At 40.8% G+C, this 25,942-nt stretch overlaps 2 protein-coding genes across 6 annotated transcripts; one reads left to right on the top strand and one right to left on the bottom strand.

The window, feature by feature from the left end:
- Positions 1-491: 491 nt before the first annotated feature.
- Positions 492-4,343, bottom strand: LOC109975544 (endoplasmic reticulum chaperone BiP). Its single transcript, XM_020625902.3, has 9 exons — positions 4,193-4,343; positions 3,505-3,660; positions 3,170-3,401; positions 2,922-3,059; positions 2,722-2,834; positions 2,237-2,627; positions 1,885-2,122; positions 1,631-1,798; positions 492-1,508 (listed from the first exon to the last, which is right to left on the bottom strand). The coding sequence occupies exons 2-9, from the start codon at positions 3,618-3,620 to the stop codon at positions 940-942; spliced, it is 1,965 nt and encodes a 654-aa protein (XP_020481558.1). The 5' UTR covers positions 3,621-3,660; positions 4,193-4,343; the 3' UTR covers positions 492-939.
- Positions 4,344-7,044: 2,701 nt separating this feature from the next.
- Positions 7,045-25,828, top strand: golga2 (golgin A2). Of its 5 annotated transcripts, XM_020650801.3 has the most exons (28): positions 7,045-7,170; positions 8,718-8,876; positions 10,686-10,754; positions 11,771-11,923; positions 12,092-12,138; positions 12,614-12,677; positions 13,359-13,418; positions 13,836-13,916; positions 14,438-14,476; positions 14,584-14,646; positions 14,892-14,985; positions 15,126-15,232; positions 15,485-15,543; positions 15,761-15,902; positions 16,096-16,185; positions 16,741-16,848; positions 16,941-17,028; positions 17,375-17,517; positions 17,706-17,924; positions 18,269-18,382; positions 19,387-19,611; positions 19,872-19,971; positions 20,438-20,529; positions 20,649-20,877; positions 21,027-21,188; positions 21,322-21,428; positions 21,551-21,743; positions 22,558-25,828. In XM_020650801.3, exons 1-28 carry the CDS (start codon positions 7,123-7,125, stop codon positions 22,824-22,826), a joined length of 3,324 nt encoding a protein of 1,107 aa, XP_020506457.2. In that variant the 5' UTR covers positions 7,045-7,122; the 3' UTR covers positions 22,827-25,828. The 5 variants fall into 5 exon arrangements, with proteins under 5 accessions (XP_020506457.2, XP_020506458.2, XP_065821296.1 ...); XM_020650802.3 differs by lacking the exon at positions 10,686-10,754; XM_065965224.1 differs by lacking the exon at positions 11,771-11,923.
- The last annotated feature ends 114 nt before the right edge of the window (positions 25,829-25,942 follow it).

The following is a 25,942-nucleotide window of genomic DNA, read 5'->3' as shown; positions in this document are numbered from 1 at the left end:
TGGTTGAGAAGTTTAAACCTCCAATGTTATCCATTATGTTTGCAGACAAAAGCAGATGGGTCCTTATGAAGTTTGAAGGGGATATGCCCCCCAACCGCCTGGACCACTCCATGTGTTTATTGCCCTGGACGGTGCATGCTGAGGGGAATGGAGATAAGGAGCAGGCCGACTGCCCAACAGCCTCAGAGACAATACATTTGGCCTTTGTATTTGGAGGGATGGATACCCAGGGTGTCCTTCATAATGACTGTGTTGTGACTGTGGTTTCATGATGATGTAATACTCACTAAAGTTTAAATAAATTGTTTTTAAGAACTCTTCTGTCTTGATTAAATCAACAAACCCAAGATACATTTTTTAATTCTATGAATACTGAAATGGTGGGTTTCCAAGTTTGGAGCTCTTAAGAATTCATCTTAGTGCTACAAAAGGCTGAAATATTGATTGTGACCAGGTACACTATGAAATGAATGCAAATGACAGACACCAGATTTGGATTTTTTATCAAACATTTATTTCAATGTCTTTCCAGAAGTACAACGACCAGATTCAATAAATAACTTTTAGCCTTGACTGTGGACATAATGAGCCCTTGATCCCACAGACTTCCAACTCAAATGACCCACTAACACCTGCCCCAACCCACCCACTAAGTCCCTCCCCACAACATCACCCCAACAGGACTGCCTGAGAACAGCAGCAGCAAGCCTCATATCCAGGCTGACGAATATCTCCGCCTTCCAGCGAAGAGAACACCTCTCACACACTGAAACTTGTTTTTTTTTTAAAGTCTTTCAGAGGATTTAGTAGGGTTGCTTGTTATGGCCACCCCTTCCCAACCGTTCCTCTCACAATTTGAGTCTCATCAGTTCATTATGTACATCTAAGTGCCACTAACAGAGAGGCAAGGGGCGACAAAACAGTTGATGGCAAACTTGCCTACAACTCATCCTTCTCGTCTTGCTCGGCTTCTGCGCCCTCTGGTGGTGGTCCTCCTGCACTGCCGTAAAGCTTGCTGATAATTGGTTGTACCACTTCCTCAAGCTCCTTCTTCTTAGCCTGGAAGTCTTCCAGCTCAGCCTCCTGGTGTGACTCCATCCACTCAATCTTCTCCTCTACTGCCTTCTCAATGATTTCTTTGTCCTCATCCGACAGCTTGCCGCCGAGCTTTTCCTTGTCTCCGATCTGGTTCTTCAGAGAGTAAGCGTAGCTCTCCAGCTCATTGCGGGCGTCGATCCTCTCCTTCAGCTTCTTGTCGTCATCGGCGAAGCGCTCTGCATCGTTCACCATGCGCTCGATGTCCTCTGGCGTCAGGCGGTTCTGGTCGTTTGTGATGGTGATCTTGTTCTTGTTGCCTGTACCTTTGTCCTCGGCTGTGACACGCAGGATACCGTTGACATCGATCTCGAAGGTGACCTCAATCTGTGGCACACCACGAGGGGCGGGAGGGATGCCAGTCAGGTCGAATGTGCCCAGCAGATGGTTGTCTTTTGTGAGAGGACGCTCACCTAGAGACAGAATCAATGAATAAACTTTTGCAAAATTCCATTTTTTTTTTCTGCATACCAAAAAAACCCAACAGCTATTTTTAAACTTTTTTTTCTTCATGTTGGGTATGCACAATTCTTACCTTCATAAACCTTAATGGTGACAGTGGGCTGGTTATCAGAAGCTGTAGAGAAGATCTGGGATTTCTTTGTAGGCACCACAGTGTTCCTGGGGATCAGTTTAGTCATCACTCCTCCAACAGTCTCAATACCAAGAGTCAGGGGGCACACGTCCAGAAGAACAACATCTCCTGTAAGATAGGAACATTATTAGTACACAATATAAAAGCTAGTTCAGCGAATTAGAATTAAATGATGCGAGACGATGATAACCTACCAGTGTCCTCCTCTCCAGAAAGCACTCCAGCCTGCACAGCAGCTCCGTATGCCACGGCCTCATCAGGGTTGATGCCTCTGGAGGGCTCTTTGCCACTGAAGAACTCCTTCACCAGCTGCTGGATTTTGGGGATACGGGTGGAGCCTCCAACCAAGACAATCTCATCAATGTCAGGCTTCTTCAGGTCAGAGTCTTCCAGTACTTTCTGCACAGGCTTCATGGTGGAACGGAACAGGTCCTGGAAAAAGAAAAAAGGTTCAACTGTTAGTAAATCATGTTTCATAAACAAGAGGGTAACATTATACTAGAGTTACAGTTTTTCTATAACCAAAATGTTGGTTCAATTATTTACCATGTTGAGCTCTTCAAACTTGGCACGGGTCAGGGTCTCAGAGAAGTCCTCTCCCTCAAAGAAGGACTCGATCTCAATGCGGGCCTGGTGCTGAGCGGACAGCGCCCTCTTTGCCTTCTCGACCTCACGACGCAGCTTCTGCACTGCCCTGTTGTCTTTGCGCACATCTTTGCCGGTCTTCTTCTTGTACAGCTTGATGAAGTGCTCCATGACGCGCTGGTCGAAGTCCTCACCTCCAAGATGAGTGTCACCATTGGTTGCCACCACCTCAAACACACCGTTGTCGATGGTCAGCAGGGAGACGTCGAAGGTGCCACCGCCAAGATCGAAAACGAGAATGTTCTTCTCGCCATCTCTCTTGTCAAGACCGTAAGCAATGGCGGCAGCAGTTCTAAAAAAAAAAAAAAGGAAGATACATTAATACAAAAATGAAGGGAAATATTTTACAAACACAACAACAAACATCATTTTCATTCAAAACTTACGGCTCATTGATGATTCTCATGACAATCAGACCAGCGATGGTTCCAGCATCCTTAGTGGCCTGACGCTGGGCGTCATTGAAATAGGCAGGGACAGTGACCACAGCATGTGTAACCTGACAAAGGATAAACTCATTAGCTTTGATTGAACATCATTTTGATGAGGTACATATTTTAAATGTATTTTTTTCATGTGTTTGTACCTTCTTGCCCAAATAAGCCTCAGCAGTCTCCTTCATTTTAGTCAGCACCATGGCAGAGATCTCCTCAGGAGCAAATGTCTTCATCGTGCCACCACCAATGTCTACCTGAATATGGGGCTTGCTCTTCTTCTCAGTTACCTAAAAAGGAACATGAATCAATGTTACAAACAGAGAATGAAGCTCAAACGATACCAAAAAAAAGGACCTTAAGACTCTTAACAGTAACGTCAAGAAGTGCGGAAACTTACTTTGAACGGCAGGTACTTGATGTCCTGCTGCACAGTCGAGTCTCCCCAAGTGCGCCCAATCAACCTCTTGGCATCGAAGACGGTGTTCTCAGGGTTAGACGTCAGCTGGTTCTTGGCAGCGTCGCCAATCAGACGCTCACCCTCGCTGGTGAAGGCCACGTACGATGGAGTGATGCGGTTACCCTGGTCATTGGCGATGATCTCCACACGCCCATTCTTGAACACTCCGACACTAAAAAGGAAAAAAAAAAACAATTAAGAAATGATTAGTGTTATCCACATTTAAAGGTTGCGTGTAAAACAATCAAGACAGCTGTCACTTTGTCTCTATTTACCATGAGTAGGTGGTCCCGAGGTCGATTCCAACCACAGTCCCCACGCTGTCCTTCTTGTCGTCGTCGTCGGCGAACACGGTGCCGGCCACCAACATTACAACCCACAGCAGCTTCATCTTGGCTTGTTTATACTCCAGTATGTGAAAAAAAAAAAATCTACAGAAAGAAACAAATCATTAGAACAATGTGGCTTTACCTTAGCTGTCTACCATTTCACAAAGCTAGTGTCAAACAATGATGGAGTGTCATTTTCTGGGATTTGGAGTCATTGTGTGAGAGAAGCGTGGTTTTTTTTTTTAGCCAAAGAAATCACAAAATGTCAAAGTCTTAAAAAGAACATGGGGTCAACTGGGTGGAGCAACACCGCCTCTTTTTCACTGTTAACACCCCTGGCTACTTCCCCCCCCCCTTCCCCCCTCCCCATCCGCCGGTACCTAGCTTAACCACGTTGGCGTGCTTAGCAGACATGCAAGGCAACATATCTAATCACAAGGGCCAGCTACTTTGTCATTATTATCACATTGTTTAACTATATGCATTAAAAAAAAGAAAAGCTATGAGTAAGTTTGGTGAAATATATCACTATCGTCACTACCTCAGCTAGCTTGGTCAGAATGAAAATTGTTTCACAACGTGAAAAAATACAACGTCGTCACATTATCGTATTCAAAGAAATGTTTCCACGTACCTGAATAACAATGTCGTCAATTAATTAACGGCCTTCACGTCGTCTCGGATAGGACCAGCCTCTCAACGCCAAAGCGTGTCCGTCTTGTTCTGTCTCTTACGTGTTTTTTTCCCCGTCTGTGAAGTGATGTTGAATGAACTGCGCTCTCTTCCATATATAAGCCGTCACTTCTTCCCCAATCGTGGAGGCCCGCGATTGGCTGAGCGGCTGCTCGTTGGAACGCGCCGATTGGTTCCCCGCGGCACGCTGGCCGACGCTGATTTGCGCACTCTCGCGTCTTGGCAACGTCACCGATACTGGGCCGCTTTGTTGCCGCTGCTGATTGACTGTCAGGCGAATTCGTGAACACAGTTGGAGCGCTGACACGCCACTCTAGAGTCTAGGGAAGTAGACTTTTTTTTTTTTTTTAAATCACTTCACAGTATAAAGGCTTACATTTGAAGTTAGTGCTGCGTTTCTTAAATAATCTATTCACGTGTATTGGATTAGCATCTTTTTTTTTTTTTTTTTTTTTAATTTAACCTTTATTTAACCAGGTTGGTCCCATCTCCTTTTCAAGAGGAGACCTGGCCAAGACAGGCAGCAGCAAAAACACAAAGTTACAGACGGAAATAAAAAAAGAGAGACACAGTACAATTTACAAAGCACAACATTTTTGGATTAAAATAGAGCCATCTATGAGTCATATCTGGGACTCAGTTGTTCAAGCAGCCGAGCTAAAGCATCGACATCCTATAGAATCTGCTGCCATGTCTTTCATTTTAGATTTAAAAACATTTTAGGACACCAGCTCCTTGAGCTTTAAGTCATTCTGCAACAGATTCCAGGATTCCAAATTCATGTCTCTGTTGTTTAAAGTGGTTTGCTGTGTTACTATCATGGCATCATGATTGTAGCCTAATGATGACTCAATACAATGTTTAAGAATTGTACAAACCCTGTGTAATATGTATGTGACTAATCAGTGACCTTAAAGTGAAGGCTGTTACATCAGATGAGTTAGATTGTCTGGACGTTTCATCATATAATGTACACAAGTTCAATTAAGGCTCAACATCCCCACTTAAAATGCAAGAAACCTGCAGTACTTTAAACCTTGACTTTATAACAGGCTCACAACAGCTTAAATTACAAATGCACTTAATTATTTTGTACAATATACACATCTGCAGGTCGAGGAGCACAGACAAAAAAATCACACTCTATTCTACTATGACCCACAGTCACTTATGACAGAAGTCCAAGTAGGTCAAGCTTAGGTAACTGGTTGCAATAGCTAACCCTTTTGAATATTTAGACTTGTCTCAGCAGAAGTATTAAGTATTGTCACAAACATTCTGTATCGGATGTGAATTGTGTTTGTTTTAATCATGACGCTCTATGGTTTTCCAACAAACACACAGTCTACTCTGTTGTAAAACCAATGTATGGTGTAAAAAAATACAAGAAACAGAGTGAAAAACACTTTTATAGCAGGAATCAATCTGCCACTGGGGTGAGGATCAAAAACAAATCAGCTTGTTTCAGGAATTTGTGAATTTGTATTGTTTAATAGTATCACTGATCTACTTTCTTTTTTTCTTTCTTTCTCTTTTATTATTTCTTCATTCAATCATGTGTTCATTAATGGGTTGTTTTACGGGGTTCAAACTGTAGAAAAAGGAGCACATTCAAACAACAAAAACACTTCTGGTGAATAACCACATAAAGAGTTACAGAAAGTAGAAAAGTCAGCAAACTCGATGTGTCCTTAAAGAGCACTGATGCAACGCTGCACACTGCTGCTCTACCCTGATTAAAATATGTTATTCTACTATATTGTTTCAATGGGTAACACCAATATAGTTAATTAATCATTTGTAGCAAATTCCTGAAACTGTTCACACTCATTTTGTGGCTTTTCTACTAATTTTGCCCTATATCTTGAAAACAGACGGAATAATAATAATAATTCTAGAAAATTCATGAACCAGACAGACAAAGAATGATTGCTAATTGCGTCCTGCATGGTCTTGGGCACCAACTGTATCATTCTACATTTCACCTACGGACCCTATACATTTTTTGTCTTTTGTGTAGATCAGTCTTAATCAAGCCATAGTTTTTTTTTCTCCCTAAAATTGAAAGTAGAACTATGGCACTACAAGATGAATGCTGGAGGGAGTGTCAAACATCATATACCAAAAAACATAAGAGCTAATCCAGTAAAAAAATACAATTATTCGTGTAGAAATTATTCATAATTTACAATATGCTGCTTTTTCCTTTTTGTCTTTTTATTTCCCAAGTTGGATTAAGGGGTTGGGGGGGGTTAAGTTCTGTCGAAATCAAGATTAAAGATTAAAATGGCACCTGAATTAAAGTTCAAGAATCAAATTAGCTAAAAGGAAACAACGAGTACATAAAAAAACATGAAATATAGACGAAGAGTAGCCTAACTGATATGGAGGACGAGACCTGACAAAAGTATTTATAAATAAATAAATGTATAAATAAATACATGTGGAAATAAATACATGTATAAATAAATAAATGTGGAAATAAATAAATGTATAAATAAATAAATGTGGAAATAAATACATGTAGAAATAAATAAATGTGGAAATAAATAAATGTAGAAATAAATAAATGTAGAAATACATTTAAGACATTTAATTATTTATGTCCTATTTATTTACCAGTTTTTATTTATTTATTCACGCATTTAATTTTTTATTTTTTTATTTTTTTATTCCAGTATTTATTTATACATTTATTTATTTATTTATTTATTTATTTATACTTTTGTCAGGTCTCGTCCTCCATAAACTAACCCCCCCCCCCCCCAGACTATCTTTTAAGAGAGGGCCGAGACTTCGCCCTCTACCGGCACCGACACCGACGGACAGCAAACTGATGACGTGGTTCGGTCCGTCGACCAGAGCAGCAGTATGGCCGACCAGAGCAGGCAAATCAAACTCGCTGCAGCTAAGAAAAAGGTAAAGTATTTTATAACTTGCCTGGCTTAAAATCATCAGAAAGACGGCTCCTTTCTACCCTGTGAGAGTTTGTGTCGCTTAGGGTTTCCCCTTTCGTTTATTTTTAGTCTGTCTTCGCGGAGCAGGGGTGTTGTCATTACACGTAGCCCGACCTCTGCGCTTCCGCTCGTGCCGTCTCTCATGCTCCTCTGGCGGCTTAAATGCGCAGGATACACCGGTGCTTCTTCTCGGCCTGTATTGATAGCATTAACTTTCCCAGATTATGTGGACTATTTTTTTAGTTAAGTAAAGCACTTTCAGCATCCCACGCTGTTTACTAAGTCAGTGTTCAACTTCGCTTTTCCTCTTTGCCCTGTGGTTTTTAGGTAATGTTAAAATATAATGTTAGCAGACCTTGATGTGCTAACTGATGCAAGTTGAGGTTAGCAACCTGGCTAACTAATGAATAGTTGGCTGTGTGTGGATGTAAGGAATGTCATACAGCGCTCGTCAGCTTTCTTCCTCATCTGTAGGACGTCTCTATTATTGTTTGAAAACAATGCCAGCTAACAGATTTTTGTTTATTTTTTTAAATAACCCTGAAGTAGCATTGTAGCACAGTTAGCTTGAGAGAATGACGGGGACTTGTTTTGACAGCTGACACCCCTCTGTCCTGTCCTGCTGCGGGCTTCGGCTAGGTGGGATGTTAGGCAGAAAGATGGCCTTATCAGCTGTGAGATGTTAGTGACTCGTCAGCATTCCTTGCTGTCCTACCTTGGCCATGCTTACTTACATTTTAGATGCAATTCATCCTTAATGTTTGAGAAATTGCAGTTCCCGTTTGGACTCCCCCTGGTCCCACACGGCAGCTGTCCCGGGCCAAATGCCAAAACAAACGCATTACCTACGCACAGATGATCATAGTTTGCCACAAGATATCAACTTCCTCTTGTTTGGTTTCAACCAGGGCTGGGCAACTGGGCGGCCCGGGGGCTACATGCCCCCCATCAACCCTCAAAGTGGCCCCTCAGGTCCATTTTTTTTTTACATATCAATTAATTGGAAAATGTGACAAAATCTGCCATGAAATCATGAAAAACCAGAAATATGTCCTTAATAATATTTGATCGCTGGAATATCTTGAGACATAATCGACTTTAATCGTTTTTTGTATAATACATTTTGGCCCTCTGGCAGTGAGAATTAAACGGAAATGTGGCCCCTTGCTGTGGCCAAAGTTGCCCCATCCCTGGTTTAAACAGTCAGCCATTGAGCAGACAAGCTTAAGTTACAAGACAATAACAAGTTGCCAGAAGTTATTTACAGTACCGGTATATATTCAGTCAACAATTTAAAACTGAATCTTTTGAGGAGCTGGTCTATTGTCAGAGAAAAGAGGCAATTCATCTCTGCTTCATCTCAGATCTTAATTTACAACTCTTAGTTCCACTCTTAAGCCATTTAGATATATTGAGTCTAATTTCTTCTGAATTATAGATCTGTCTGATACAAAGTGTTTTCTGTACTTCTTATGCATGTGTTGTTCCCTTATTTTATGTGCTGCTCAGCTGAAGGAGTTTCAGCAGAAGAGCTCCCCTGCAAGTGTGGGAGGAGAAAAGGGTGGAGGAGGTGGAGGTGGAGGAGGTGCAGGGGCCAAGAAGAAGAGGAAAGGGAAAGGGCCGAATCAACACGATGCAGCTTCGACAGACAGAAACTCTCCAGTTAATGTAAGTCAGTCCCATTTGCTCCATATATTTTGCCTGCATGTCATCCTTCTCTTATTTGTCAAATAACAACCTCTATTTGTGCCTTGTGATTTCTCAGACCTAAATGTGACCCCTTAAAATATATTTTTATATCCTGAAAAGTTTACATTGCTGATGTATTTTACTGATGAATTGCTATCAAATTTAGCAAACGCCTCATCCTTTGAAATTCAAAGGTGAAACAATGCAGCAGCAGCAGCAGTATTGACACCTATCTCCTGAGCTGGTGTCATGGTGAAAATAATGTTCATCAATGGGGGGAAAAAGTTGTAGATATTTTATTTTTTTTGCACCTAGCTATATATTGAACATTGTAGTGGCCAAGGGCAACAACAGCAGCAACACTTTAAAAAGCTTTAAGAATTTTAGTCACACACAAATAATAGCTTCATAAGCGATTCAGGTCTGCTCCATCAGTCCTGCAAACACTGGATTTTAGGTTTTATTCTTAACACGTTTGTCATGATAAGTGACATGTTTTTAAATTATTCTTGTAACCTGAGCTTTAATTTAGCTTACTGGTGATACCACATCACCTTTATTTTATGGTGTGCATTGTTTATATAGTATATATCGAAGAAGAAAAATGAAATGCCTCATATTGCAAGTGTTCATTCGCAGCAGTCTTCTTTCTCCATCATATCTCTATTAATAGCCACTCGTCTGGCTCTGATTGAAGGGACAACATGTAGACATATTCACAGGAAACAGATTCTCACCAGGCTGTTATTTTTACATCTGATTCATAATAAATAATAATAATAAAAGTGGTGAATCACTCTCAGATGCTTGATCATGTCCAAAATGAACAAGTTTGAGACTTAAAATTTTATTTTAAAGCCTGATGACACTTAAATTTGCTTGTTTGTTGTTCCTCACTACTATAACATTTTAACGTAAAACACTGTGTCCTACTGGTCTGTTTTAAAGATCTTGTAAGCAAGTAGAGTGACAATGGGGACACACAGTTGGACATGTGACTTTTGTTCACAGTTTCATACACAGGGCCTGACTCTCAGATCAGTTTTCCCCACACAGTGTTGGTCAGTAATTTTTCTAAGCCTGATAGGAATCTGAGCTCGTCACAGGTGGAGAACTTGCTGCCATATCTCTTTGTTTGAGCTGAAAAACCTTTTTGGTTTTTGGTTTGCCAAGAAGTTTAGGTCAAATTGTGTAATCTGAAATGGGACTGTTAGTGAGATGCGGATTAGTTTAAGGGTTTAAAGCAGATGAGACATTTTGCAATAATTGCCACACAGGGTGATATTTCATGTGATAAAGATTCATAGTCTGCCTGTCTGTTACCCAAACATTGTTCTATAGCCTTTAATAAAGTTTGTTTCTATTGGCTTAACATGGGAGGGTGAGTGAAGACTTATTGACGTGTCACATGGTATTAGAGCGAGGAGAAATGTGAGCTAGGTCAATTTACTAGTTTGAGGTGCTGATTGTTGAAGAAGCTTAAGTAGCTTAGGATTTGTAATCAGAGATTCTCCGGCACCACTTAGAAAGATGTAGTTGTACCCCAGTTCTCTTGATGCTGACAGGGTTATAATAGTTAAACTTACTTCAGTCATTAGTGGACTGAGCATACTAGTCTATTTTTCTCCTAATTACACACCCTGCTCACATCTAGAACTCTTCCTTCTTGTCCTGAAGCTGCTGCTTCTCTGTGCCTGTTTATACTTAAACTTCTCCATCACTGTCTAAATTGTTCTCTCCCCTTTCACACCTCTTTCGTCCTCCACCCTTGTTTCTTCTTCCCTGTAGTTTGACCGTATTTTGAAAGCATTTACTCAAAGCAATGGAGTAGTCCTCCCTCCTTATGGCAACAGTCAGGTGAGCCTCTGTCTCTCTCTGTCTCTCTTTCCTGCCTGTTTTTCCATCTCTGCATTCCTCAGCTGTAGATAGCTGCTCCTCGTGATATTTAATGTTTCACTTTGCTTTCTCGTTCGGAAATCCTCCTTAAGTCAAGTGTGCATTTTTCTTGTTGTCACATGGGGCAGAAAGCATTGAGTGCAAATTCTTAAATTAGTGTTGTGCTTTTCTAAATCATTAGTAAGAGTAACACAAATGGAGGTTGCACAGTTATTTCTCTGAGTTCATCCAAGTGTTGTTTGTTCATTATCATTTTTTGAAGTTCAGTTTTGCTGGGCAGGCTGTTCACATTGAGCTGCATGTGTCTCAGCTGTGGCATAGCTCTGATATATATATATATATATATATATATATATATATATATATATATGGCGCATCATGCATGGATCTTGGAAACAAGAAATATGTTTGTGTCAATTTTGTCAACCTTTCGTTGTTCTGTCTTCTTTGCTTGCACTCTTAAACATGTTAATATTGCATTGAAGGTCATTACAGATGTCTGGCACACATTAGCTCTAAAGTCAGTTATACGTCAATCGTTCAAATACATGTTGGCATTTACACATCACAGTCTTCACTTCTTTCAGTTCTTTCAATCTGCAAGTGTTGCAGAAAGCCCTTTGGGTATCCGGATCAGGGAAACCCCTTTACTGCCTCAGCTCTCACCTCAAGTTACAGAGCTTGCATTCAGAAATAAACCTTAATCCTTCAATTTTATTTTAATATTACCTTTGCTTAGACATTGCATTATAGTCCGTTGCAGATATCACCATGTGGATGTGTTAATTAATGATATAATTGAGGTGACTGCATCATATCATCAATCTAATTCATTACAGTTTGCACTTTTTCATGCTCATGAGCTCTAACTGTATGTAGTTCCCTACATCATTGTGGTCTGCTCTCAGTCATCATAACTGCTCCTATTCTTGGCATTAAACCAGTGTGTGCGTTTCTTTGTGTATGTGTCACCTCAGGCGTTTGCTGACATGGAGGTCATGGGCTCCTCAGATCCACAGCTACTGGAGGACCCATCGGCCGAGCCTGGTCGTGTCTCACCTGTATCTAACACTGCTAGCCCTAACACTGCTACTAACTCTGAGTCTGCCGGTCACAACTCTGACCTGCAGGTGTGTGTCTCTCTCCAGGATCAGTTTTTATATTCCTGTTTGTGTGTAATGGGATGTGTGCAAATGTGCATTGTCATCACCCAAGTATTTTTTTTCTAAAACATTCAGACTATTTTTTTCTCTTTCTCACTGTCTCTTCCCCTTTTTGGCTGCACTCTCTTTCTGCAGGACTATCCTGATACCAATGGCAATGAGAGTTTAACAGAAGAAAACAGGTAGGTCACTCGATTTCTCACTTCTTGTGTCTTAATGAAAACATAAAACACAGAAACACAAACAACTATATGTGTATGTATCCACATACATAAATACGTGTTTTGTAAGGGAAAAAATAGTTTTTGGACTATTGGGCACAGGTTTTACTGATGAATGAATGTATTTTGGTGTTTTGTTACTTCATCAAAGTACAGTGAAGTCCAAGGCAAATTTCCCACTGTGACAATAAAGTTCATCTTCATCTTCTTCCATGATAGTTTGCGTTTAAGCATCATATGTTTAGACTGTCAAGATTCTTAAATTATTTGAACCACAATTACCATAACAGAACTACAATTGTAATATAATAGGTACAAAAAGGAATTCTAATGTTCCTTCCATATATCCTTCTAATTTAGCCACTGAAAACCAACCGAACAAAGGAAATGACCAAGTAAATGTTTAAGATTGATAATTTATGTGTGTTTTCTACAGACCGTTGTCTTCCACTGAGAGCCTGCGACAGCTCTCCCAGCAGCTGAATGGCCTGGTCTCTGAGGTACGACTTAAAAACCTCTGCTGTCATAATGTCCCTCTCTTTCTCTCTCTCTCTCTCTCTCTCTCACACACACACACTTCTGTGACAAACAGTGTAATGCTTTTTACAATAACACAGCACCACTGATGTGCACTGAGGGTGTGCTGCATCTATTCTTGGCAGGAATGCACTGGAAGCATTTTAAATTTGCCAGTTGTTCCCAATGGCCTTAAGTATGCTGGCAGCGTCAACTGGTTACACTGAGCCAGCCTGATATACTTCATATACTCTGGACTTGGTTTACACAGTCAACAACAAATGAGAGAGAGAAACATTTGTCTTTTAATCGCTTTCTTGAAAGATTAATAAGATAGGTATCCTAATGGTGATCTTGTATGCTGTTTTTATTACGCTTGAGAATTGCAGGTGTAACAACTGCTGACTAAACAGGTTGCCCATCTGCTGTGAATCCAACACATTTCAGATTTAAGCTCATGAAGAATGGTCATTTTTGATTATAACACATTTCTACATTTTCTTTTTCACATCTACAGAGACATTTTGAAAGGTAAAAAGTTGCTTTGTTGAGGACTTACTGCAGCCCATAACCTCTGAACTTGACGTGAACCACTTGATTTCTATGTTCAAAGTGCATCAACTATTAGTTTGATTTAAGCTAAAAGTTTGTGCTTGTCATTTCAGACATCTTCTGCATATGTGAACGGAGATGGTGCACCTTTGGTCAGTGAAAGAGAACTTGAGGTAAGATGGAAATCTAACATGAAGTATTAGTTTTTAAATACAAGACCAGGGTTTGAAGTAGTTCCATAGCATGTTTACATCAGGGGAATTAGAGTTTAAAGGTAGCCATGACATATGTGGCTCTGCAGAGTGACAGTTAACACCTAGGGAGATTGTAATGGAGACTCCAGTACAATTCAACTGGTCTCATTAATCAGTTAAACAAATATATTTATATATTCATCATTCTCCTCTCATGTTTGAAACACATTATTTTGCCACTTCTGAAGGTGCTATTGTTTACCTCCATGTTAATAATACACACTTGTTCCACTCCTCCCATGTATTCCTTGTTTGACTTTTTCCACTGCACTTTATCACTCTCTTCTTTTTTATTTTTTATTTGTTCTTTCCCGGATGCATGTGTGCACGTGATAGAGTCAGAACCAGGAGCTGGCAGCCGCCCTGGAGTCCAGCAACCTAACAAACTCTCAGCTCAATACCAAGCTAGACCAGCTGGTAAGAAGCTGTGTTTGTATGCTTAATTGTGTGTGTTTGAAGTAGCCCTGTTTTCTGCCATCCCATCAAGTACAACATCAGTGCATGATCTGTCTGCATTCTCATGTGATCTCGAGTAACGATTAACTAAATTAAAGTCATGCATGTTTGTCATGTCATTTGTATTTCACTTAGTTTGACTAAAATATTTTAATTTAAGCATGACACCTGCATAAGGTAATAATGTGTTTGCACACTTTAGAGCTATCATAAGGAGATGATAGCTGCCTCATTTTAAAGATCTTTCATGCAATTAAGATAACTAACCGCATAAACTCATTCTTTGTGACATACAAGATTACAAAGCAGGTTGATTAATCCAGTGTTTTGGGCTATCCCTGTCCTGTCTGGTATGCAGATGAGTCCTTTGTACCACATGTTAGGTCATGTTTTAGAACATGGTTAGAATTATGGAAACACTGCTGGGATGATGAAAGAAGTGTCGATCTTGGCTTAACTTTACAATATATCCTCTCTGCCAGGTTCAGCACTCTCAGGGGCTTTCAGATCAGCTTCAAAAGGTAAACTGTGGGTTCATTATTGTCTCCCCCCCCCCCCCCCCCCCCCCCAGTCTACTGAGTTTATCCCTACTGGTCATTCATAAACATTTGAATTTGTCTTCCCACAGGAGAGAAAGGAGTTTGAACAGAAATTTTCAAAGGAACAGGGAGCCATGCGGGAGCAATTACAGGTAACCTATCTTACCTAAAACATCTAAAAAAAAACCTTTAAAAAATGTGTCAATACATTTTTTTCTTGAGAATGCATCATTGCAGAGTAAAAGTGGTTAAAAAAAAAAACCTCATACTGCCATATAATGTGTCAGTATATAATGTCAGAGATCATGCCGTCACCCTCCTTCCTTGCTTTAATAAAGGACATGATGTTATTTTGACTCATTAAAAGCTTTACTTACTGTTAATCTGTCCTTTCAAGGTTCACATCCAGACCATCGGCATACTGGTATCAGAGAAGTCAGAGCTCCAAACAGCACTACAGTACACACAACAGGCTGCACGGCAAAAATCAGGTGTGCATGTGTGTTCTACAATACCACACACATCCATTTGAAAGACATTTTTTCATCCTGGCTCGGTCCTCACCCTTACAGTGGGTAATAGTTGTGTGTGTCTGTGTCTCTTTGTGTTTGTGTGCATGGTGTGTTCGTAGGGGAGGCAGAGGAATTGAATAACCGTCTGCAGGCAACAAAGCAGAGAGTGTCAGAGCTGGAGAGGACTCTTTCCTCCGTATCAACACAGCAGAAGCAGTTTGAAAAGGTAACGGACATTGCAGTTATCCCTCCCTCTGTGAAACAGAACTCACTTAGGAAGGAGTAATGCTGAATGCAGTTTATAACATGTATGACAACCTTGCTAAATTTGATGTGCATTAATGTTTGTACATATAGAAAGCCAAGCACAAAAGCATGTATCGTCATTCTTCACTTGACTTGATTTATATAACTTATTAAATGGTTCAGTCATGGTTCCAATTTTTAGGTATAACATTTTTTTTTTTCCCTCCCTCAGCACAACAAAGAATTTGAAAAGGAGAGAGACAGTCTGAGGCTAGAGGTGTTTAGACTAAGGTAAGTCACTTTAACTTAGCATACACAAGTAGATGTATTTTATAACATTTCCACAGAAGAAGTCTCTGACATTGCTTTGACATCACCGATTAGTATTTAGAATACATTGTATTGTATGCAGTGCAATGGATGGCATGAGCAAGTCTTTTTAAGTCCAGCTTAATTCTGTTAAATTAGAAATGATGAACGGTCTCTTTGTATTTTTGTCTGTTTGCAGCAATTTGAGTGAGGAGTCACAGCAGCAGAGCTCCGAGCTTTCAGAGCAGTTAAAGCTGAGGTCTGAGGAGAACGTAGCGATGAGGCTGGAGCTTGAAGAGCTTCAAAAGAGGCTCGAAATGGCTGACCTCATGTTGCAACAGGTGCGTAAGGACACTCACCTTAATCTTATCAATAATTGGCAGTGGTGGATCATCTTAACAGCCAATCTATGAGGAAAGCCACTGCATTGGATTTGTTTCAATCCAGAGCCCCGAGTGTTTTCAAACAGTGCAAGCATGTTCATGTATTAATCACATTTTATTCTAATTTTTGTCCTTTTTATTATCTTTCCAGTTCACCAATCAGTCAGAACCCTCCAGTGCCAGCCAGCAGGTCCAGTTACTTGCGGAAGAGAAGCAGCAGCTAGAGGCACACAATCACCAGGTCTGTTTTAAGTTGGCGCATAATATTTATTATTTTTTTACCTGCAGCTTTACAGTATTCTCAGGTTTAAACAGATATGATACAGTTCAATACTATTTACTACCACATATAATCCACATATAAAAAGAAAGGCACAAACCAGTGAAAAACACAAACAACATATACCGGTATGGCACAAAGCCAATATTACACATGATCTGCATAAAAAAAAACAACATGAATAAGAGAAAAATATTACACCATGATGGTATTGCAAAACACATACAGCCATAAGAGACATGGAAATAAATTTTACAGATGACGCAGACCCACCATCGTCCATTTTTTAGACCACCATTTATTCTAAAGAATGTATAATGCATGAGTCTGAGGTACTGTCCCATTTAGCTTTGAATCAGATTAGGAGATGTCGTCTACCTATTATGCTTTTCATTTCCATCTTTCCACCTTTGATCATTTGATATGCAAAGATAGGAGAAGACGTAAATCTCTCATGACCAGAAACTTCTTTTTAAATATAAAAACAACCTTGCCTCTAATGTTTTCATGTTGTAGCTGATTGAGTCGATAGCTCGGCTGCAGACGGAGAGGGATGTCTATGCCGGGCAGATCCAGGAGGAGGGCCGAATTTGGAAGGACAAAACCGAACAGCTGCTAACACAGGTACATAATAGAATTACATTAACATATAACGTATACACACAGCTTTAATCAAATTAATGATGGATCTGTTTAATTTTTGTGTGTGTGTGCAGGTGTCTCTGGTTGCAGAGGAGAGGGACAGAAATATCAGCAGAGTCCAAGAACTGGAGGCCAACATCACAGAGCTAAAACATGCTACAGGTAAGAGGTGCTTTTATCGAGCGCAACGTCTTTTAATGGCTTTGTTGCGGCTCATTCCTTGATGTAGAGGACACCTTTTGTAAATAAGCCTGACCATAGGAGGATGCACATACTCGGCTTGTCATGTGTCCTGGCAATAAACACAATCTTAAGGTGATTCTTGGACCAAGTAAAGAATCCTGCAGCACATTGACTGATATGCTGGATATTGTTTTAATATCTGACCAAATGAAATCCTGTAAAGGCTGTCAGGCACTCACTGTGCTTGAGTCTTTTTTTTCCCTCCATAGTAAATCCTCATTGTCAGAACATTTGGAAATGTATCATCCTTCTGCTTCTTCTCCAGCGTTGTTGTCCCAGGAGAGACACTCTCAGAAAGAAGCAGCGCCTCAGTCCTCGGGGCCATCAGAGAGTGAAGTGGCTCTGCAGGAGGCCCTCAGTACTCTACAACAGGAGAAAGACGCTTTAACTGCACAGTTCCAGGCACAGGTATACATGCTTGATCACTCATTATAAACTTAGTGTTACCTTGAATTGTAACATTGAATGGTCATTATCCCTTATGATTTAAAAGTAACACCAGTTGATCAGTTCACAAAACAGTTGTTCAAAGACCGCTGGTTCTCTCTGGTTTGTAGCTTCTATAACCAGCCTCTGTGATGTGATGTTTCCTGCAGCTTCGAGATAACCAGCAGCTGAGCCGGCTGTGTGCAGAGCAGGAGACGCGTCTTGGGGAGATGGAGCGGCAGGTGGAGAGCCAGGTCCAGGAGTCAGACGACCGTCGGCGCATGTTAGAGGACGTTCAGTCAGACAAGGCTACGATTAGCCGTGCCCTCACCCAGAACCGCACTCTGAAGGACCAGCTGGCTGAGCTACAGAACGGCTTCGTCAAACTGGTACTGATGAAAATCTAGCTCTCAATCTGTTCTTTTATTTAATGACACATTTATAAAGAAACGTAATTCATATTTCTGTTGTATGTTGATATAATTTACAAGGATTATATCTGTATTTTACTGTGTGCATCCTGCTACTGTTCTTCAGATGCATTTGTTTGTCTGATATATCTTCTTCTTTCTAATTTCCATTTATTTTTTCTTATTTTACGAAGTTTTTCAGTTATGTGTCTGTAAGAATAAGTTGACCGAGTTTTCACAAATTAGGAAAGTACAATCATAAGAAGTGTAACCTCAAGGGCAGGGAGACTAAATGCCTGTTGATTTTTTTTTTGGGGGTACAGACCAATGAGAACATGGAGCTGACCACCGCCATCCAGTCAGAGCAACATGTGAAAAAAGAGCTCGCTCGCAGAATGGGTGAACTGCAAGAAAATCTACACAACGTCAAGGAACAGGTACGGTCTCATACTCTCTCTTGACGAGCATAACTAGAGGTCTGCTGGTTGATTTAAAAGTTAAGGAATCTGTTGTTCGTTCACTATGATATGTTGAGTCCTAGAGCAATGAATTATACCGTATTGTTCCGAATTTAAAACAGAGATTTTATCCTTGAAACACGTCTCAAATGCCAATATGTGTTCACAATAATAGACTGAGCCACTTACTTACTTATAGAGAGTGTTCTGCTCATGGCTAAGGCCAGCCGTCACTCACAATTAGAGTAACAGGGGTGAGGCGCAGTGAAAGTCTAGAACAAAGTGGTGCAAAAGTAGGTCAAGTCAACTGACAACTGATGTGGGGATATGAGGCCAATTTTCAGAGACTGGTTATCAATGCAGCAGACTCATTAAATATCTGTCAAGCAGCCAAGAAATATGATGTCACAGAGCGTAACGTCTTGGTCTTTTTGGGCACACTACTTCTGTCTTAAACATGCTAACAGTCAGAAGAATTCTTACTGTGGTCCATAAAGAGATTAACAGGAGTGAATATGTTACTGAAAAACGGGACAAAGGTACATGCCTTTTCAGCGCTACGTGATTATTTTAAAGAAAAGAACATGCATACCCCCTGGATTGGACAGGTAACACTGACCAAACATCTGTATTATTTGAAATGGCAACATTTGTCACAGAGCGCAAGAAGGGTGACAGATCAGTCATTGTTAAGCCTGTTCAAAATGACTGAATAATTAATTTATTGAATAGAAATGTGATAATTCAATTCTCAAGATATTGGAAAGAGCATTTTATCTAAAAGGTCCAACCCTGCACGACCCGAGTGGGAAAAGCCGTATGAAAAAGCGATAACGAATGGATGGATTTTTTTTTCTTTATAAACACAGGTTTTGGTCTTCACAAAGTCTTTTTCCAAAAATACGACTTAGGAAGGGGAATGGGCGTCTTATGTTCAGGGTTTGTCTTCTCATTTGTATTAATCCTCCTCTCTGTTTCTTCAGCTGGAACTGAAATCTAAGGAGGCTCAGGGTCTGTTGGAGCAGAGAGACCAGGTAGCAGCCCACCTTCAGCAGTACTGTGCGGGCTACCAGACCCTGGCCTCTGAGCGGGAACAGCTCAACCATCATTATCTGCAGCAGGTCCAGCTCATGGACCGGCTGCAGCACGATGAAAGTCACGGCCGCGTGCAACTGGAGATCAGCCACAATCAGCTGAAACAAGCACAGGTGTGTACAAGACCACGGATTGATGAATGATACTGTAATACTTCAATCAGGTCAGTTGTGATACTTTAAAGGAAGGCAGTTAACATCATGCACTTACATTCTTCAAGACCTCCGTAAAGGGTCTGGAGTCAGTCCATTAAACAGTATGTTAGTATTTAGCTGTGTTTTCTGTCACTTCACCTTCTTTATCCCTGGAGCACCATCAAACACTCAAAGTATTTGTCAAAGCGTGTTTTGAACAACTCTGTCTCCCCCTACAGGAGCATTTAGAGCTGTTGGTCAGAGACAATGAGCAGCTGAAGGCTGAGGTGAATGAGCTGCTCAACAGTTCAGGTCTTAGCCCGTCACCCAGAGACCAAGGTACTTTTTTTTTTTTTTTCCTTGTTTTTCTGTAATTGTCAGAGCTTCTCCATGTTGTATTTCAATGGTTTCTGCCCTCCCTTTAAAATTAAGTGCCAAAAAAAAGACACAGACAATTTAATAGAGAAGAGAAACTATGAGCCACATGGTTAACTGCACAATTAACTGGCTTCCCTTTCTCAATTTTTTAAATTTGAAAGAATTGAAACCAAAAACTGATAACCGCTGTCTTTCACATGAAGCAATGACACTGTTGTTTGTAAGCTTCTGAAACCTTCATAGCTACATTAGCAACAACATCAGCAACATGAGATTCCTCTTCAGGCTGGGAAGTAAGGAGTCATTTTGAAACCAGTGCCACCTGCTGAAAATCAGTTCTCTCTTTCTTTCACTCTCAGACCACTCGCTTGAGAAAATGGGAAAGCGATTCTGTGAAAGATTGATAATTTTTGGATTTGTCACTTAGGCGATGGAGTGGAAAGCCAGTCCCTACAAGAGAGCCCAAAGAAGTCTTCTTCTATAGTTATCCCAGAAGACTTTGAGAGCCAGAAGGAGATGGTGAGAAGGGTGATAGATGATGTTCCCCAACTTGTTCTTGCGCAAATATGCAAGGGACTTTTTCCATAAAGAAAGCAATACCCTCAACTGTTTGTTTGTTTTGCTTTGCTTCTCTACAGGAGGAGTTCATAAGAGGAGCTTTGGCTGAGCTGGAGGCAGACAGGGACGAGGCCAGGAGGCAACTGGAGGAGGAGCACCGGCTCCACATGGCAGCCCGTCACCAGGCCACTGTGGCCCTCAGTCTCCAGCACCAACACCAGAGCCACGAACCTGCTCATGACCATCATCACGAGCACGAGCACACTCAGGACCAGCACAGTCACTGTGAACACAGCCATGAACACTCAGGTGAGGATGACTACATCGTTTGTTTTGGTGGACAAATAATGTGCCGAAACTGCATCTCGTAAGATCCGCAAAATACTTCCAAATGTTTTCTGTTAATCTGTTGTATATATTATGTAAACCAAATGTATACGTTGCCGTCCTTTTCACAGATGGAGGTGTACCTGTGGAAGTTCATCAGGCTCTGCAAGCCGCAATGGAGAAGCTTCAGCGACGCTTCACCTCCCTAATGCAAGAGAAAGCTGACCTGAAGGAGAGGGTGGAGGAGCTGGAGCACCGCTGCATCCAGCTGTCTGGAGAGACTGACACTATAGGTGAGGCAGCAGGCTCTTTTTTTGTTGTTGTTAAAAACACACATTTGTAATGAAAATATCATAAAGACAGATGCAGAAAAGCTATTTTCCATCTAAATAATTTCTTCTACTTTGTTGTTGCTTTGCATTCTAGGAGAGTATATTGCCCTTTACCAGAGTCAGCGCGCCATCATGAAGCAGAAACACCAGGAGAAGGAACAGTACATCAGCATGCTGGCCCAGGACAAGGAGGAGATGAAGGTACTGCAAAGCAACCTTTTCTTTTTAAAATAACAATAAAGCCTTATATGTTGTTCTTGATGCATGTTTGTTTTTCTTCCTACTCCTCCGTCCTTTTCTCCATTTTCTCTTCCGTCCATCAGGCGAAGCTGGCAGAGCTGCAGGACCTGGTGATGAGGCTGGTGGCTGAGAGGAACGACTGGTACAGCCGCTACACTGGAGCTGTGTCGGGCGCAGGAACAGTGAACCCTGACCTGCTACCTGTTGGGGAGGATCACACACACCCAGAGCATCAAGCACACACACACACAGAGTTTAATGCTGTCAATGGAGCAGGTAGGCACAGTTGCAATGCCCTTTTTTTTTTTTTTTTAGATCATTTACTAATGTAAAGAATTGAACACATATATTGTTGTCGCATGATGGTCCACTTGTAGTTATGCTGGGTTTTTGCTGGGGAAATGTATGTGCCTTTTTTTTCAAATGTAAGAGCTATCTTGGCTCAATGGTAAATCAAATCAGTCAAAGTCACTCAAATAGCTTCATCCCAGTGATTTCTTTAGATAAAAGTCAGCAGTCAAAAGGTTGAAGTCCATGTAAATGTTCTATTGTTATTTGTATAATGAGTCTTAAAAGCACTCTGTAATGGAAAAATATATGTTCTTGCTTATGCATTTAACACATATGACTTTCTGCTTACAATAGTGCTGAAGCGTAGGTGACACGTCTGGCTTGTACGACACCCTGTTTGCTTAAACTGTCACCTTATTTGAATGAACAGCACACGAACATGACTGTCACCTTATTTGAAACTAGTCTCTAGTCAGATTAAAACACATGTCATGAGTCAACCAATGAGAGTGCCACACCTGTCATGAGTCAACCAATGAGAGTGCCCTGCTTTGCGATGTCTGGTATAAATGTCTCGCTGTAACGGCTCCTGAGCGGGACTCTGCTGTGCATTTGTGCTGATTGTCACTCCTGTCTAAGTTTCCCCCTTTTGCAAAAGAAACCCTTTATACTCGAGCAATTAAATACACAAAGACAAATCTTTGACTTGAGATCTTTAAAAACAGAAAAATCCACGACAACTCTTTATTAATATTCAATAATAGAGACACACTGCTCTTCCTCTCTTTCTCTGCCGCAGAAGCCATGGAGGTCATCCCTCTGTCGGAGCCCGCCACCGGCGAGGAAGCCTCCTCAGCACACACGCTTTCCTCTGGATCAGCCCAGACTGACTCCAAGCCTATGGTGCCCAAAGAGGACGGCACAGCCCAGCAGATCATGCAGCTGCTCCAAGAGATCCAGAACCCCCAGAGGGCGCCAAGATCGCCCCCCTTCCTCGGAGAGAACCCATGCATCCCCTTCTTCTACCGGCCGGACGAACAGGACGAAGTCAGGATCCTGGTGGTGTGAGGTGTGTGTGTGTGTGTGCGACAGAAGCTTTATGCTCGCGTGTGAGAGAACCATATTGGACTTGTCTTGAAATCTGAAGAAAATAAAACACAACTGTTCCTATCTTATTTATCACAGTCACAAACACTTAAAGAACTTTGACCACCTTCAGAAGTCGTCACAGGAATGTGAATCACTTTAACTTGATTGAATTGAAAAGCCCCCTCTCTGTTCTGTGTGTTGGCACTGGAGTGTGCGTTCTTGGATAGAGAGTTTCCTGTTTTGTTTTTTTTCCTATAATGCTCTTTCCAGAGAAGTGATAATCAGTATTCCTTAAGGCAATCTGATTATTCTCCTTACCACAATTCTTTATTCCCATCCCCCTCTCGCCTCCCATCTTACACATAAGTGCAATAAAGGGGGCGTATATGCCAACCCCTCGCTGATAAACAGCTGTAAAAATAAGCAGCCTATTGATGTGCACATTTAATGTAGTACAAATCTCAGTTTTAACACAATTCACTGTAGAAATGCCAAAAAAAAATGAGCATCAAGATTGAATGTAATAACGTGTTTATTTACGTGTGGGGTTGTGTGAAATGTGAGGGAGGGAAAGGTGATGATGGGGAAACATTGAAAGAGTGGAAGAGGTGTAAAAGAAAGTCAGTAAAGAAAGTCAGCGCACACACTAGCATGCGCTGTTCTGTTTGAAAGTCGAGAGCTCGCTGGTCACATGATAGTATTCAGGAAGACGGAGGCAGGTGTGACGGATTGGTTTCTTTTCTTGAACCAGCTTTTTTTTGTCTGAGTTATCTTTTTCCTCTGGACACTGAAAGCAAGTCATGTTTGTTAAGTGCAAAATGTTAATATATGTGAAACTTTTGTGTTGCCATGTCGTCACACAGAATTCACCGCTGTTACAAAAAGGTGTTTTCTAAGTCATGGAGGGGGATAGATGCAATCTGAAGACCCCATGAACACTTTCTGATCTGGATCATCAAGGTGTTCTCTTGTTCACAGTGTAATATGGATACATATTAGAGCTTTGAGTGTGAGCTTGGGGCTGCTTTACACTTTATTGTACTTTATCTTTATGTCACTTATGTTATTGATACCATGGCACAGGGACATGAGGAAGTTACTGGGAGTTTAGTGTTCAAATCTCTGTCTCTCTACTTCAATTCTTTTTTCTTCCTTCTAATATTTTCTGTGATCAGGAGGTATTCGTTGGCCTTTTATCAAACTGGAGCTTCATCGTCTACTTCATGGGTTCTTCAAAGATTCCTATGAAGTCTACACTAAAAATAAAAGGCCATTCTTTTCCGTTACGTTTTCTTGCATTTCCACATATCAAAGATGAATTAATGCACATCCTTTACAACTGGAATGTGTGAGCTTGTATTTGATGTGTGATCCAAACAGCCCCCCCAACCCCACTTCAGCCGAAGTTGCATCTGTTGTATTTTTTTTTTTTTTTTTTTTTCTAGAGTTCTATCAGATTATATAAGTATGATTGCACTAAATCTGTACAGAGCTTCTCATTCTGACGGTTGGAGAGAGACGCTTCCTACCACAGAGCCTCTTCCTAACGTCTGTGGAGGAGAAGAGGAACCCTATGAAGCCCCTCTGTGAGGCGGAGGTTTCCAACCCGAAAGCAAGTGAATTGAAAGTGTGTTGGCTTGTGTGTTTGTGCAGTGTTGCACTTTGAGGATGGATGAGGAAGGTTTGTAAATATAAGTAGACTAAAAGAGATTGCTTGCATTAAGAATTTGTAAAATGATTCCTGAAAGTGAGGGACCAATCCCAATTTGAGAAAATGAACAACTCTTTATCAGAACTGGAAAAACAAAACCAGTCATTGGTTTATATTTTATAAAAAAGCAACATGTAACTTATTCTTCTCTGGGCATTAAATCAGCTAGAACTGATCCCAATTGAATATCTATTTCTCTTTTCACTAATTTCAGAGAGCTGCAATATCACAGCAATTTTTTGCAGAGTGCTCTGTTTTCCACAAGTCGCTCCATGAGTTTAATATGCCATGATACACGAGTCTCATTGCTTTTTGCTACTTTTTGAGGGTATTTTTACCCTCTCATTTGGATGTCTTTTAAGATCTGTTGTGTTTACTTTGAGGTAGAAGACACTTTATTTAATTGCACACATGACATTTGGTCACTTAAAAAGTGAGTAGTGAGCAGTACAGAAAGCATTAGTGCATTTGAGGCCTATTATTCAAACCAAAATGTATTGAAGATTTATTGTGGAGGCCATATGGTCTGTAACTGATGCTCTGCATCTGACCTAAACAACAGCGCTTTGGTTTAAGTGCTGTGTTGGCAGCCATTCTTGATTTAAAAAATTCCTCTCCTCATAGCATTCTTACACTTTTTGGTTTCCTTTGTGTGCCACAAAAACTTACTTTTCCTTCGTTTTGTACTTGGGAGTGGGTATACCAAGAGATAAATATTCATTAGAAAGATTATAGTGTTATTTCCGGGCTCGCAAATTAACAGACGTGGATAAAATGACTTCCCATTCTTTTTAATTCACTGTTGAAAATCTAATGTGTGATTCAAAGAAATAGCGACGTGAAATCATCTATTGTCTTTACTGTAAAGGAGGTGGTGTATATACTGTAACTGTGTAACATATTGTATATTCATTATGCCTGGCGGTGTGTGTGGGGGGGGAAACTGCTCTGCCATGTTTGCTGGCAGTGAGAAGTGTTTGTATGCCTGTTAGTTCAGAGTGGGGGTGTTGGCGGTTGGATGGTTGTGATTTATTACAAAGATTGACTAAGAAAAGCAAAGAGAAAATATTCTATTTATTTGGATAAGTTAGTATCTCGACTAATCAGTTTTAATGTATAATAGAAATGACTTTGGATGGAAATGAAGGATCTAAAAAAAAAGACTGATTTGTTGAAGGGCTGCTTCTGACAGAAGCTTACTGATTTGTTTTTCTTCCTTGAGTAATATTTTCTCCCCTTCTCCTGAATAAAGCTGATTGAGCAACTTTAACACACTTTGTGTCTCGACCTCTTTTTGATGCATTTCCGCATGTAAAGAATTCACAAAGGAAAAACAACATTAATTACACGTCCAAAAACATGTGACCACATGGCAAATATGTGT

The sequence above is a fragment of the Labrus bergylta genome, chromosome 17, assembly GCF_963930695.1.
Source record: "Labrus bergylta chromosome 17, fLabBer1.1, whole genome shotgun sequence".
Taxonomy (NCBI): domain Eukaryota; kingdom Metazoa; phylum Chordata; class Actinopteri; order Labriformes; family Labridae; genus Labrus; species Labrus bergylta.
This window is presented reverse-complemented; position numbering and strand designations above follow the sequence as displayed.